The 16,068-nt window shown below is 38.7% G+C and overlaps 2 protein-coding genes across 3 annotated transcripts in view; one reads left to right on the top strand and one right to left on the bottom strand.

Moving 5' to 3' along the window:
* The window catches only part of CEP85L (centrosomal protein 85 like), a 131,404-nt gene that overhangs the window by 77,683 nt on the left and 37,653 nt on the right, over positions 1 to 16,068 (top strand). The gene's annotated exons all lie outside the window — the stretch shown is intronic.
* PLN (phospholamban) lies at positions 6,919 to 7,077 on the bottom strand. The gene has a single exon (XM_054280223.1). The coding sequence runs from the start codon at positions 7,075 to 7,077 to the stop codon at positions 6,919 to 6,921; it is 159 nt and encodes a 52-aa protein (XP_054136198.1).

Raw genomic sequence — 16,068 nt, forward strand, 5'->3', positions numbered from 1 at the left:
CAGCACACTAATGCTCTGTAAGCTTTGGAGCAGGTTGCATAGAGTGGAATGTGGATACTTACTAATGGCAGGACTTCCTTAAGCTTTCAGGTTTGCTGGGTATGTTGCCTTTTCCTGTGAAAAGTCTGTTCATAGATCCGGTTTAGACGAGTCTCCTGCAGATAACTGAATAACAATAGTGATCATATGGAAGTTCTGGGCGTGACCATGAATAGATCATCTCTGTAATACACTCAGCACTCAGCAGTATATGTGCTGAATGAGGGATGTGCTGTTGGCAGCAGGAAGCTGGAGCTGGGGCTTCCCCCATCCATAAAACAACATCTGCCTCTTATGCATGTGTGTTAATATGCATATCTATGGCAATAAATTTACTGTACAATATATATTTTTTGGTTTACACTTGGTGATTCTTGTGATTGGTTCCTGTGTTTCACTTGGGAAAGTGAGATGTTAAGAGAAAGTTGTTTGGCTCCAATGTGATGTATAAAAATCTGCTTCTGGTCCCCTCCTTTCCCAGCACTTCTCATGATTTTAGCTCTACCTTCTGGAAAATCATTCCAACAGAAGTGTGCTCTTCTTGGTCACTTTCCTTCCCAGGAGCCTGTGGGAAAAGTACATCACTCTGTAAGGAGCCACAAAAGAAGGTCCTGTAAGGAGTTTTTGCTGCATGCCTAGAGGTGAGGACAGGCTATGGACTGGTGATGGCACTGGCAAGTAACAAGTGGTCTGTCAAATACGGCTGCAGGACTCCCACCCTGCTCACTTGACCTGTGCATAAGTGGTAAATCCTCTCTCTGAGGCTGTAGTGCATCTTGGGCTTGTGCAGCTGTGCCTACTGCTGGTGTATGCGCTGGTGCTAAGGGTCTCCTGGCCAGAGTTATGAATAACCCTGGGTAATGACCCTTTGTTTTTCAGTTGTTTTGACAGGTGCTTCTTTTGATATGCTGGTTAACATAAGGCCTCTGGCTTTTGAGGTGTTGCAGTGAACCACAGGTGGTCAAAAAAAGTCTAAATAATAATAATGTTTTCATATTTGACCTTCACTTATCCCCATCTCTGCTACTGCAAGCTGCTTTTCAGGGATATCTTTGTTTCCATTTACAGCATCTGTGCTTTTCTCTCCACAGGTAATTTGATGTATGATGTCAGCTCAAAGCTGGCATTTTGGTTTGCCTTCTTGCTGTCATTTCCCATTAAGTATATGTTCTACAGAAATCCCATTTTAAAAATTTGATTTCTGCTGTCCCCTTTTTGCAGAAATTATGTTCCTTGAATGCTGCAAACAATTTGTAGATCTTTAAATAACAATCATCTGTAGCAATGAGAAGCTGCAGTAGCTGCCGATGCACTCCTGGGTTTTTTCGGATACTCAGTGAGGCTGTGGGTGCTTTCTTCACTCGGTGGCAGGTGCACAGCTTGTGCATAGCTCTTAGGATTGCTTTCTGATAAATTTGGGGTGTGAACACATTCTCTGTAACTGTCAGACACTTCAGCCTCTGCAGACTTCACATACTTATGTTCAGGTAGTCTAAAGTGTCTACATTATCATTGCAAAACCCACAGGGTGAAATCTGAGAAGGAAGCAGAGCCTTGCAGTGGTTCACATCAGCTTCACAAGGATAAATGCAAGCACTAGGACCAAGACAATGAGCAGAAAGTTAAGTAGCAGGTTGAGACCCCTGTTGTTGGCAAGATCCATAATGTGCATCAGTCTGCCCTCTTGTGCCTGCAGCAGACTCTTAATTGTAGCTTAGGGCTGCTCCTTCATTAGTAAGCTGTGTAGGTTCACATGAATTTCATTCTGTCCATAGCTCTTCCCCTGGTTTTTAGTTTCTGCCACTTAACAAAGAAATGGTATGCTTAAAATAGCTAGTTGTTTAGTTTTTTTCTGGAAAAGTATTCTGGATGCTCCTACAAGCCTTTTTTCTCAAATACCTTAAAAATAAAATTAAATAAAATTAAGGTTAATGATAACTTTCATTCCAGTACTGAAGAATTTCTGAAAAACTAATAATTAGAGGAAAGACTTGAATTTTCTCACAGAGTTTGGCACTTCACTGACTTTATCAATGTGTATGCTACTTTCCAGGCCCATCGAATTTTCAGAAGAATGAATGTTCTCAAGACTTGGTCTCTTTCAGCAACAGACTGTTGAAAATTTACTTCTAAAATACCTCTGTGGGTGAAACACCGCTCTGCCCCCTGCTTTCTTTTCTGGGCAAAATGTCTGTCTGTTAATAGAAGTATTTCCTACCCTTCTGGAGTTTGGCATCGTGCACTGCAGCCATGTTTAGCTGGCAATGTGCTTTCTAAGGCCCACTGCAGTCTTGCAAATGCCTTACCAAGAATCTGGATTGAGCTGGCAGAGGACGTGTCCTTAGTGCTTTTAATAGCACACATGCAATTACTTATTTTAAGATAGCATTAATAACTTAACAATTGGGTTTTATTTATAGAAATATATATACATGAGTGAAAGGAATATATAAACCCACTTAACCCTAATACTGCCAACAGTTGCCAGAACTTGCTTTTAATAATCAGCTACATTTTTAGGGGAGATCACAAGAGGGCAGTATTTTATAGTTTTACATCTTATACAAAGGTGTAACTTCTGGCATAATTTTCCCTTTAAAGAAAGAAAAAGCTTATAAAGCAATCAATTAGATATTACTACAGTAAATATAGGGCCTGTATTAATTAATTTAAATTACCGGGGTTCTTACTGAGGGTAGCATCAGTTCTTAAAAGAATCCTTATAAATATGTTCTGGGTTTTGGTTTGTTTGTTTCTTCTTTTTTCCCCCCACTTTTTATCATGGAGGTCAAAGCTGAAAGGATTACATTTGTTGTTAAATAACACATCTCTGGATCTTGCAGGATTTCACACAAAAATTTTCCAATTGTATTCTCCTAGGCACTATTCATTAATAGTCATACAAATACAGGTATCTGGTCTGTAACCTATAGTGTGTTTATATGCTTCCAAACACTCTTTAAATGAATGGGTTCAATTACTCTGCTCTAATTTTGGCAGAGAGGGTATGGTTAAAGTATGTTTCAGCATACATTAAAAAATGTGACCATTTTTTATGATTATTGTTCAGTCTGTATCCCAGAATGGATAAGGTTGGAGGGGACTACCATCTTCCTGCTCAAGCAGGATCATCCTAGAGCACATGGCACAGGATTGTGTCCAGGGGGTGTCTGAACATCTCCCATGAGGGAGACTCCACAGCCTCTCTGGGCAACCTGTTCCAGTGCACAGTCACCCGCGCTAAAGTTCTTCCTCACATTCACATGGATCTTCCTGTGCATCAGTTTCTGTCTGTTGCCTCCTGTCCTATTGCTTGGCACCACCCAGCAGAGCTCCATGCTCTTGGCACCCCTTTCAGACAGACATTGTTAAGGTCCCCTCCCTCAGTCACTTCTTCTGGAGGCTGAACAGGCCCAACTCCCTCAGACTTTGCTCCTAACAGAAGTACTCCTCCAGTGCCTTAATGATCTTTGCCATCCTCTGCTGGACCTGCTGCAGGAACTCCATGTCTCTCTTGTACATGGAGGAGCCCAGAACAGGGCATGGCACTCCAACCTCACTAGGGTGGAGTAGAGGGGCAGGATCATCTCCCCTGACCTGCTGGGAATGCTCTTCCTAATGCATGCCAGGATACCACTGGCCTAGTTATACCATTGGCCATTGGTGTAGTTGTAGCAAAACTTACGTAAAAGATTTTTGTGCAGGGGCGTGACAAACATTTTGTGCATGTTGTGTGAATAATTTTGTTTAAGGCTGTTTACTCATGTCTGTCCAATGAGTGGATCAGTTCTGTCAGGAAGGGAAGTTGTTGCTAAATTGATGTAGAACAGTTATTAAAGAAATGCAAGTATCTGATGCCTTCTAAAACACCTTCTGACTAGTCTTGTTCAGAGCAAAGTTTCAATTTTTAAATGGGTCATGTTTTCACATAGAGAGTAATACCAACTATTCAATTATTAAATCAATTGTTGTATCATTTTTTGCTGAGGAGCTGGCTGAGGAAACACATCTTTAAAACCAGCTTATTATGGTTCCTGATTCAGCTCCTTCCCGGTATAAAATTGTCATGGAAGTTGGTAATTTTTTTTTGGAGGAAGAGTAATACCAGATTGTTGCCTGTTTAGCTGTCTTTATTCACTACTGGTGTGTAAAATGACCTTAGGAAAGAGATTTAGGCTTGGGTGGAGTGGAGCAGAGAACTAAAAACATAATCCAAGCTATTTGCTGTACATGTTTGCTATTTTTATTATGACTCATAAAAGTGCTAAACTTTTTGATTACATTTGCAGAAAATTAATTAGGAGTAGTTACAAGCTCTAGCTACATGTAAGTGACCTGGACATTGCAAAATAGTCAAGATTACTCCTGAAAACCAAAATAGAATAAATAGAGATTTAGAGAATTAGAAAGCTGTGTGATGACTAGCTTCTTTTCACATAACTTTAATAAGTAAGTAATAGAATGGATGCTTCTTTCTAAACAATTGGATATATTTTATGCATTAATATTTTTCAAGCAGTCCTTTTATTAAATAAAAATACTGTAGATATTTTTAAAGCTTGTATAAGTCTACAGAGAAGACTGTATTACGTACAGAAGGTTTTTTTTTGAAATTTCTGGGTTCGGTTGACAATTGGTGATATAGGGGATCTAAGAGATTTTTTAATCAACAGAAGCCTAAGACACCAATGAACCACACAGTATTTGCAGTATATCTGCATTGCTGTAAAATAGCAGTAAGTCTTTCAGTTTATTGACAACTTGGTTTTGTTCTTGTTTGGTTATTGTTTTAAAATAAGTTATGGATTTTCAGGTGCATAAAAGGAAATTGGAGAGTTTGTTTTTATTGGGCTATGTTTTTTAGCAATGCTTTACTCTGACTCCTTTAAATGATTGGCTTGTGAAACCTCTAACCCCAAACATGTCCTCAGAATGCAGTGCTGATGCTTTACTCTTAACACTTCTTTCTTCAGCAGGTTTTCAGTACTGTAAAACTGTCTATTTCCAGTTGAAGTCTCTTGAAACACATCCAAAGCAAACTAAAGCTAGAAACTCTATCTATCACAAAAATACAGATTCGAAAAGAGAAGAAGAGCAAGAAGGATTAAAAGGGGAAGTATGCTTGCTAAAATCTCATGCATTTGTGAGAGTGGTCAGAATGCATGAAATGGAAATTGAGATTTACACTGACAGTTCAAATCATTAATGCTGATATACTAACTTGCAGGTGTGGGGATGTGTTGCCAGTCTCACCAGTGCTCACCCTAATGCTCATACAAGTAGCTATCTTAATTTCCTCCTGTGGGTAACCTTACTTCAGAGTCTGGTCTCAACATACCTACTCACTAGATAGGAAATTTACCACTGGATTTGCTTGCATTACATTGAATACAGAGTTTTTTCAGAGATTTCTTCCCTTCCTGCTCAGCTGTTTATTATCAACTTCTGCTAATGAAATATTAAGTCTTAAAGGCAGAATACAAGACAAACTTGTTTTGATTTTTCTGTATTTATGAATAAGAATGTTTACATAGAATGGAATAGAAGAATATCTCTTTAAAAAATGGATGTCTGTCTGACCTCTGTTAATTCTGAAGCTTTCTTTAAATTTGAAAAGTGTATCAAATTTCTGGGGATTTTGCTTAATACCAGCAACATGTAATAGGGTAAGTAGGGTTGGAAGTCTTCTACTCAGTCTTATTACTCACAATTTCTGGAGCAGAAGTGTCATCTTTTATGGATATAGCCTATGGTTTACATGTTGAAAAGATATTTCTGCAGTGCTTTTCCCTCCTGTGCATAATTGTTTACAATGAACTTTTTAATCTGTCATTTATTTTAGGAAAGTACTTTCATGTTCTCTAGCAGGAATTTGCAGTTGGAGATGGGGATGTTACTTATATTTGTATAGATACACTTCAGTCACAACAGTAATGATGGCCTAGACTTTTCTCTTTGCCACATCAGGTGTAAGCAACCTCACGTGACACTGGCAAGTTCCAAGTTTTTTGCAGTTTTAAACTAAGGAAATTACTACATAAATAAGAACAGGCCTTAATTAAGTTGTCTGAAGGCAAATGTTAAGGACTCTCAGAATCCAAGTTGTGCCAGTTGTTATGTCAGTCAAATTACTATGGAAAACAATATTTTTTATTTCAGTTATGGTAGTGTCAATTTTTTTCCGCAAAACATAACGAAAAATCTTGCCAGATGTCACATATATAAGATCCCTTAAATAGAGAGAAAAACATATGAACTAGTTTTTTCTTTTTGGGTTAGAAGAGATTTTTGGTTTGTTCTCATATTCCTTTGAAAAACACTAAAGCGATTTGAATGCCTTCAGCTGATAATGCAGAGATGCAGCACTTTGAACTGAGCAGAGCAGAAATTTTCCCAGGATGTGTTGAGGGCTGTGTACCTGTAAGCTCTTCTTTGGGTAGGCATGGTCCAAATTTGGAACCCTTCCAAGGGCTTAAGGATTTTCAGAGAAACCTAAAAAGACTTAGGCCCCCAGAAAGTGATTATGGTGTTTAGCTGACTAAAACTTTGAATTACCAGCTGCTGGCTGTTACTGATTGAGCAGATAATCTGATTTACTGATACTTTAACCCATGTAGGAGAGACATCTCTTGGTTGAGACAGACAAATTGAGTCATGCACAACTTGGTAACTACAGGCTCTAAACACTGTTCTGCACAGAAAATGTGTTTTTAATACATGAGCAGGCAGTAAGATAACAGAGCACTGGTTGGCACACTCTCTAGTCCAAGTGCCAGCCCCTGTCGCATGAGGATCCTTGCACGGGGAGTTTGCACGTGTAGGCCTCTCTTCCCCCTGGGGTGACTTTCCTAGAGGACAGGGCAGAGACGTGCTGGAACTTCAGAGAAGCATCACTATGATACAGATCAGCAAGAGGCAAATTAGAATCAGGCAGAAATTCACAAAGAGCTCCTGGAGCCTTTGGCGTGCTTGTGGGTTGACCTCAATAGTTGAGGCTCTCCTCAGAGCGGAGCGGGTGATGTGTTGGACCTTCTCCATGGCAACAGGAAAGCAGAGGGCACAAATCAGAGGTTTTAGGAGTGCAGGAAAGAAGAGCAGTGGTCAGGAACAGTGCAAAGTGCCTAATATCTTCTCTTTGTTTTAGACAGCCTTTGAGGAGCTGGAAAGCCTGAAAGCAGAGAATTAGAAGTGCAGATTGTAAAAGCAATCTGTTTATTTTAGACTTTTCAGAGCTTTAAAACAAAGTTTTTAGGTTAAAACTGAATTTTAAAATGTTGGAGTTTTAATTTTAGATTTGTGTTGTATTATGCTTCTCCTTCTGAAGACTACTGAGCACCTGCTTCTTAGCAGTGTTGAGTAACTGTACTATGGAAATTGTGGATATCTGGGTTTTGCCCAGATTATTGCCTTAGATCCTAAGCTCTCTATCTCACACGGCCTCTGAAAAGGCTGTGGCTAATTGCCTTTCCACACACACCTCTCTGCTTTATTTGTTCAAGGACTTCTGAAGGCTTGATGATAAGAGTAGGGTCACAGACCTTTCGGCCAGATCTGGATAGTCCTCCTGGCTGGTACTGACAGGGCAGATAACCTGATTTACCAGTACCTTTTGCTGGACGGGAGGAAAAGAATTCTTGTTGAAGTATTTCCATTCCAAGAAAAAGGTTCTTGATGGTGGGCAATTAAAACCTAATGCATCACGGCTGTAGGGAATTTTAGTAACATACTTCTCAACAGGCAAGACTGAGTAAGGACTAAATCTTTTTTTATGCATGTTGGACAGTGTGTTACAAATGTGGGTGCAAAGGCAGAGGACTGCTACAAGGAACAAAACAAAGCATTTACACAACTTTGTCTTTTAAGTGAGTGTTACATTTAAAGTGCATTTTTCCTATTTAAAGTGTATTTTTCCTGTATTTTTAGTGGCAGGTGGAAGACAGGGTATCAGTTGTTTCAAAACTCTAAATAAGTAGTTGCAACATAAAACCTTCCTGTAAAAACCTTCCATGGCAAGAAGCTGGCTTTGATATATGCTTGTTTAGCTCATGGTGAGTTGGATTCTGAATGTAGGTGCTGTCACAATGTGAAAACTTGGTTTTTAAAATAATGATGATGATCTGTCAAACTTTGTTCCTAAAGCTGCACTTACCCCTAAACATTTTATGAATTTATATTGTGTTCATATATTTCATAGAAGGCCTCTCCTTGTCATCACTTCATTTTGTGTTTTCCTGGAAATAAGTGAAGTTATATATGCCACATAGAGGAAGACAATTGCTAAGATGTCTGCTGCCCCAATTACATGACGATCCTGACTGAATCAGAGATGCTTTGCTCATGAATTTGTCTTTATATGTGGCTAAAATGGAACAACCTTAAAAGGAAACGAAAGTGTCTTTCAGACTCTTCCTTTTTTAATCCTTTCATGTTGGGCTGTAGAGTGAAATGTTACTATATGGACAGAATGCATGTGTTCTCAGTGGCAGTGTTGGTATTTAAGAGAGACTTTCAAAAGCAATCAAATTGCAGATGGTTATTCTAATACCCTTAGAGGACTCCATGGAATGACATCTCCTTCTCAAACTGAACTTCAGATTTTGTTATGATTTTTTGAGCTGTAGTTGATCTTAACTTTATTGTGAAAAAAAACATACACCAGAACATACGCTTGTAGTGACTACAATTTTTCATCTTTGTTTGACTTTTTGCTGTACCTGTTTTCATCTATTTAAGCAGTTAAATGCTTGCCAAGTATATTCTGCTTAGTTCTTTACTGGTCATGGTCTGTCCCAAGTGCAGTAAAAGCAAGACACGCACAGGAATTCTAAAGTCTCTTGGCTGAATTCACATTCATTCTCCCAGCCCAGTACAGGCTGAAGTGCATTAGACTGTTTATCCTCTTGCAGACAATGAACCACAAACGGATTTACATGGATAGGGAGGAGTTTGTGTAACCAGGTTCTGTGACAGACGCTGCTCAGAGAACAGCATTTCCTGTGGGTGACTTCATCACAGCATTTTATGTCATTTTTTCAGTGTCAGGTGTGTGCAGCTCTTGGTCTTTGGGCTGTGTGTGACCTGTTGCAGCAACATTTATCTGTCCTAATAATTTTTTTCTTGGAGCCCACAGAAGGATTGGAACACCATCAATGTGTACTTGTGCACATGCAGAATAAATGCAAATTCCATTTCATTAGAAACTAATGCACCGCTACTGCATTAGGTGTAACTGCACTCGTGCTGGCACCTGTACTGCAGTGTTGCTGCATGACTCAAAGGGCAAGGCCCTGGGGCTCTGAAGTGCTTCCATAAAAAGCAATATTATCTGGTTGGGCATCACAGATGCAAGGCCAAAATAGATTTTTAGACATACGTGACCAGAAGGGGATACAAAAGGATCCTAAAAAGTGGAAGGTAGCATAAGTTGAGATCTTTATGCATCATACAGCTAGAAGACATTGTAGAGAAGGGATGAGGAGAGGACAAAATAGATTGAGTTTCTTGATTTAATAGTTTATGTGGTTTTGGAAGTTTTTGAAACATTTGTGTGTTGTTTAACCTCCTGTCTGTGGAGTAAGTTTTCTTGTAAGCAAAGGAAGCCAATTCTGTGTCTGTATTTCAACAAGTTAGTCTTTACAAGTGCTCGGGTTCAACTAATAAACACATACCTTGCTTGTTAATCCTCCATGGTGCTGTCACCCACCTAAAGTGTGCAGAAAGAGAAACAGATTCAGTAACACAGCTGCATACAGGCTATCAAGGTCAAAATGGACAGCTTGGAAAATAATTACACAGAAACAAAGACTGGTCATTGTCACAAATAGTAACTGCTCTCTGCTGTTCAATGCCCGGTGTTTTAGGCCAATATAAAGAAGAATTGGTCATGCAGACACCACTTCTTGAAACAAACGTGCAGCAAAAGGGCAAATCATATTTGGTATTTTTTAGGAGTCACAAAGCGTGACTCGTGTGACAAGACTGAGCATCACACAAGAGGAGCAGTTGGCTGCATTGCTGTGCAGTTCTGTTTTATGAGTGCTGCTGTTAATGGATGTGCAAGGCTTGTCTTAGGCACAGAGTGAATCTGCAGAAGATGTCTGGTGGCTGACCCTCTGTGTTACTATGTAGGGATCCCCTACACTCCATACTTCAGAATGAGTCACTGATCACAGTTATTGCTTCCCACTTCACTGACATGTGACTGTTTCCCTGATTTGTATTAGGTTATTTTTATCTTTGTTCCTGGGTGCCCTTCACAATGAGAGAGGGTATGTGACCGAAGTGAAAACTGTGGGCCATTCCTGGTGCAACTGCATTGACTCCTTTGAAGTCACATGGGATAAATTTGGCTCCCTTGGAAATGCCACAGCCTGTTTCCTGTCATCCGTTCACTAAATGCAGCAGTGATATCAGTGGAATAGAAGAAGTTTGACTTACTTGAATTCTTGCAGTTCCACATGACCAAGTGAAGCCCTGAGGGGCTGTTAAAGTTATGTTGCATAAGTCTATTGCATAGATTTTTAGAATGACATGTCCCAAAACCTCAGTAATTCACTTCTATCCATTGAAAAAAAAAGTCTTACTAACCATGGATGTAGTAATGGAAAAAGTACATAAAGATTTGGGCACTGACTTGTGGCATATAATATAATTTTTCAGTCATATGGAGACAATATTTCCTTGGGATGGGGAAGGAAGCAACAATTCAGCTTATAGTTTGAAAAGTGCTGGTAACAGGAAAAGCACACTCATTTTATCATTCTTTTTACCTTTTGTTTGTTTTGTACTGAAGTGTCATGTGTGTTTCAGAGAGCATAGGGGAAGACTCACATTTCGGATTATTATTTTTCCCCCTCTGACAAATTCATTGTTTCTACAGTCTTCCTTCTGAGTAGCTTTGATGTTTTTGGTGTTCTAAGACACAAGACCAACAGTGAGAGCCTCTACTTGTATTTCAAGTCCATGAGAATGTGAATGGTTTAGGTGACAAGAAATTACACTGATGAATAGTTGAACACACCAGTCATTTTGGGTTTTGAAATTTATCTACATATCTTGTGGATAACTGGGACTTACATGTGTGCTGGTCCATTAGAGTAGCCTGGGAGCCAGTGCTTTGGGCTAGTTTTTAAGTTGGTTAAATTCCCTGCAACTGCTGCAGGACCATGCAGTGGGATCTTGGGCAGGTTCCTCAATTTCCATACTCATCAAAACATTCAGTTCCTCTCATCAAAACAAGACATAAAATAACTGTATACCAATTCCAGTCTGTTGATGTGATCTGCCTTTTACTTAGTAAATTTCTTTTAGGAAATGAACTCCATGCTCTGCTGCGTTCACCGATTATCTAACAAGTTGTTTCATGTTGAGTTTTAGCTATGGTGGTTCATAATGTCCCTTTAATAGGAAATAGTCTAAGTGCAATTTGAAATATAGTAAAAATTAAAATACATCTAGCATGTATAAAAGGTAGAAGAGGAAGGGTATGTTCCAAGTTTTGTTTTTAACCTTCTGGCATGTCAGGGAACAATGATATGGCATTGATTGAGAAGAATATAGTAGATAAATTCAACTTCTGTGAAGTTACTTCATGCCAGGAAGGTCCTGTTTAGCCTTTTTTCAATCTTCAGAAAGTAAAAGCAATGTTCAGTTCTAAAGTGTCTTGTAGTTTTAGGGAACAGAACTTCCCTGTGGGATTTTTTATTTCTCCAGCTGGGGTACTTTTTTATTCCTAAATGAAATTATTCTTAAAGCAAATAAAAAGTTGCTGGGATAGTTCTGTACATGTATCCCATTTTTGTTTGCTGATGGTCTGAAAAAGCAGTGAAAATCACCTTTACATTACTAGTGATTTCAGCGAGTGTCCTGTTGGAAAAGCACTATGGAAGCACTATATTCCTAACTTCCTCTGAGAAATAAATACAGCTTTTAAAAATAAAAATATGGTAATACATGAATCTGAATCTCTCTTAAATAACAATTGTCATGTTGTCTTAACAAATGAATAGCAAAAAAAAAAAAAGGCAGAAAATTGCCTGCTGTAAATTAAATGCCTAATTTCACATTGATTTGTAACACTTATTACCTGTCCTGTAGCACATGCCTCTGTCATGGCTGTAGGTTGTTTCTCAGGGTTTGGATATCTGTGACGTGGGATGTTATAAGTGTGAAATTTTTCAATTTAATTTAACAGCTGAGCCACTATCTCATCTACATTAAATCACTGAACTCTAACCAGATAAAATGAGAGATGATGGAGCAGCTGACCTGCTGTAGCTGTGGGATGCATTCCAACTTCAGGGAAGAGCTGCCTATAGCAGTTAAGTGTTGGTGTGTATGTTCAATTTATGCGTGTATTTCTAAAGGTCTGCATATGCAATATTTGTGGTAGAAGAGAAAGATTCTAGATTCTCTGGGTGGTAGAATACACCTTAACTCCTCTCTTCACTTGAAAATATATTTTTTGTATAACTTCAGCCTTGAAAAATATCTGCCTTGGAATCTTCTTTGCTCTTTGTAGGCACTGGGAGGTCTGAAGTGCTGCTTCTGCCTACTGAAAACAACTTTTAGAGAACTCTGTACCAGATTGTTTGCCTCAGGAGTAACAGCATGTCCAGACATTTCTCTCACTTGAATATTCAAAAATGGCACAAGGCTGCTGAGCACAAAACCAAGCACCTGGATCTATCTTTGCCTGATGCCTGCCAGGCACTAGGAAAAGGAATGAAGTGTATCTGTTCACTAACAGGGAAAACACACCTCACAAAATTACAAGTCTATATTAGGTTTGTCTCTTCTATAACCATATGTAGACATAATTAGTAAGTAATTGATGAAAGGGGGGAACAAGATTGTAAGGAGCATAAGTACCTTAGAGACATGCATATTCAAGAATTGTATTTCTTTTTAAAATATTTGTATATGTAAATATTGGATGTTCTCTATGTGACATGTTTCTCTGAGATGCACCTTATTTCAGTGATTTTAAAGCTGGGATTGTATTGCATTGTACAACATGTCTGCGCTTCCCTTAGAAATAAAAGGGTTCTTCTCTGCATTGGAAATTCAGCTCATGATGTTACAAATCCTAGCTGAATTATTTCTCAGTTATTAGAAGCAATCTGGGGCAAGTGTTGTGTTAGTTACAATGAACATCAGGAGAAAATAAAATTTTAATGGATGTCAAAGCAAAAACACTACGTGGATTCTGTAGCTTGAACTTAGAGTAACATGGTATAATTTCTGTTCTAGTAGTGCTATAAATCACTTAAATTTTTAAATTAAGGGTAATTTTTCATCATACAGCAAAAAAGTTTTGCTCTCTTAATGTGTTAGATCAGAAACATGTTTTACGGAGTTAATGGTGAAAGAGCTTCTTTACCCTTGCCAGTCTGTGAATAGGCAGCTTTGGGAAAAATAATGCCTCTACAAAACTTTGAGAGAATTATTGTCTTTGTAGATTTTGGATTAAAAACCAAGACCAAACAGATGAAAGAAAAAACAAGCAAAAGGTATTAAATTTAAAAGGAAAGGCAAAGGTGTGAGAAACATGATGAAACCTTCTCACCTTCTTCTGCAATACCTGTACAAATCATATACCTAAGGACAGCTGGTGTCCTATGAACATATAGGAAATTATGTTGCCTTTATTGTTGCTGAAAGACTCCCCACAGGTCAGTATATCTTTGACTCAGAGCTATAATGCCTACATTTCCATGTTTTTGATAAACAGTTAAAACCAGCTGTTAATTTGAGTAGAGGAGGTTTTTGTAGAAAAGAACAGTTACAGCATGCCTTCCTGCAAGATTTAAAAGATAACACAGAAGAGAGGCTCCTTACCCCTGGTGTGACTTGGTGAAGCACAGAGGAGCTTGCTCTGGGCTGTGGGACGTGCCTGCCGATCTCTGGCAACTTTTCCGAGTCTGTGACCAAGCTGTGGAAACAATTGAAGTAGGCTGAGGGGAAAAAATAACAAAAGTTTCAGAGGCAGGACTCTCAGTGTCACTCAGCAGCTCACAAGTTGATTGGTCCCATTTGCCTTCTGACACAGGCAGTGGCTGCTCTGAGCTTGTTCCCAGCAGAAATGTATTAACATGGGCAGCATGGGCAGCACCTTTCCTTTTGTGCAGGGACCTGTGTGCCAGGAAGACCACCTGCTCAGTCACAGGATGAGGGAATCTGGGAGGCTGCACGCTTCAGGAGGGTGGCAAAGGGAGCTCTTCCCTGACACCCTGCCTTTTTTAAAACAGGGACTTAAATGGGAGCTTACTCAGGGAGCTGCTGTGGATGTGTTACTTTTGCTGCAGCAATGTTTCTTCTTTATAGGAAAACCTAAATAGTGGGGGCTCATACATTTCTTGTGGGTGTTTGACTTGGAATGGTTTTCTTTTGTCCAAGGTATTTTTTTAACTACACTTTCAATATATATGGTTGTGATAATTCTGTTACATACCTGGTATTCAGTTTATAGAGCATGATGAATGCTTCCCAAGATAATCTTTCTTCTCATAGTGCTTAAGCTGAAATAACTTTTCTGCATTTCAAGCCTCTTCCAAACACGAATGGGTGGGTTAGAGGATTTTTTTTTCCAAATCTGACATATGTAAGTTCATCTTTGAAATTTATCATTACTATATATTTTGAAGTATTGATCTTTCCTTTAAAACACACTTCCACATTTTTTCTTCCTCTCCCACTGTGGCTGGAAACTATTTAAGTGAATTTTTTGAGAACCTTTTCTCTTTGTTTGGATAGTAGTAGCAGCTTGATGCTACTTTACAGGTTATCTTACGTATATTTTCCTGTGTTGAGAAGTGACAACATAATGCATATATGGAGTAGGTTTGGTGCATTGGGGAAATGAAGGATTTACTGGATGCAAAAGGATTAAGCTGTCAAGTGAGAGCATCCAGCATCAGGCTTTCTGTGTGGATACAACTGACAGCATGGGCCATTTCCTCATTGGGAAATTGCAGGCAAAAATACAGAAGCTCAGCCAAACTCTGAACACTTACAGATTCAGTTTTGACAATAATTGTTTAGCATAGATGAGTGCTTGGCTTTAAGCAGGAACCCAGACAGGGTGAGTTTTTTTGGTTTAGCTTGGGTTTTTTGTTCCCTGGAAGCCCTGCTATAGTACATTGTTCAAACCAGAGACAGAAGGGCTTTGGGGGTGATGTACAACCCTGTTTCAAGTTGAGTTCTGTTTTTATTTTTGTAAATATGATTTAGCTCTCCTGCAAATTGGTTATGTCACAGTTGAAGTTAGCAGTTTGGTTTTAGTATCATAAATCTGCCTGCTTTCAGTTGTCCTTTCGTATCAAACCCAGGAAGTCTGGGGCCACATATTTCAGTTGAAAGTTAATTGAATATCTTTACAGTGAGGAGTAATGGTGCTTTACTGGTGCAAAGTGTTTCATAATTTACTTATAATGGCATTATTAATGTTATAAATCTCTCACAGTCAAGCAAACTGTATTTGGCTTTTTTATGAGGGAAGTTTCATGTTTTTATTGTATGCTGTCATCCAAGAAAAGTGCTAGCATTGGATTGTTGGCTTTTTTATGAAACTTGTACTACTGAAATTCACCCTCTATATTTTGTTATGAAGTCCAGCAGTACTGCAGCACTGCAACAGCTGCAGTGCTGTTCCTCCCTTTTACAAAGTTGATGTAAAATTGTCATGTTATTTAGTTATACTACCCCAGATTTTTGGGTCTTTTGGTTAATGAATTGGAGCTTTTTAGAAATGAGATACCTTAAGATAATTTGGTTTTGTTTGTGAGCTGCTGACAGTCATAGCTTGGTCTCTATCTTAAAGTGATATCTAAATGTACAAATTAAGGCACTGAAAAAATACTAGGATTTCATCAGAAACATAATACACATCTTCTCTAAATGTCAACTCTAATAAGAATTTTAAGATGGAAAATGTATTTGCCAAATAGCAATAACATAACATAAATAGCAATAACATGTACAAGTTTAGATCCACATGAGTGTTGTAGATGTTGTATTAATGGTGTTTCT

The sequence above is a fragment of the Melozone crissalis genome, unplaced genomic scaffold (assembly GCF_028551555.1).
Source record: "Melozone crissalis strain CALT ecotype California unplaced genomic scaffold, PUWL_Pcris_2 ptg000027l_1, whole genome shotgun sequence".
Classification (NCBI taxonomy): Eukaryota; Metazoa; Chordata; class Aves; order Passeriformes; family Passerellidae; genus Melozone; species Melozone crissalis.

What these genes read in the sequence shown, in the direction of transcription:
- PLN (XM_054280223.1), bottom strand. Translation starts at nt 7,077, where the DNA reads ATGGAGAAGGTCCAACACATCACCCGCTCCGCTCTGAGGAGAGCCTCA.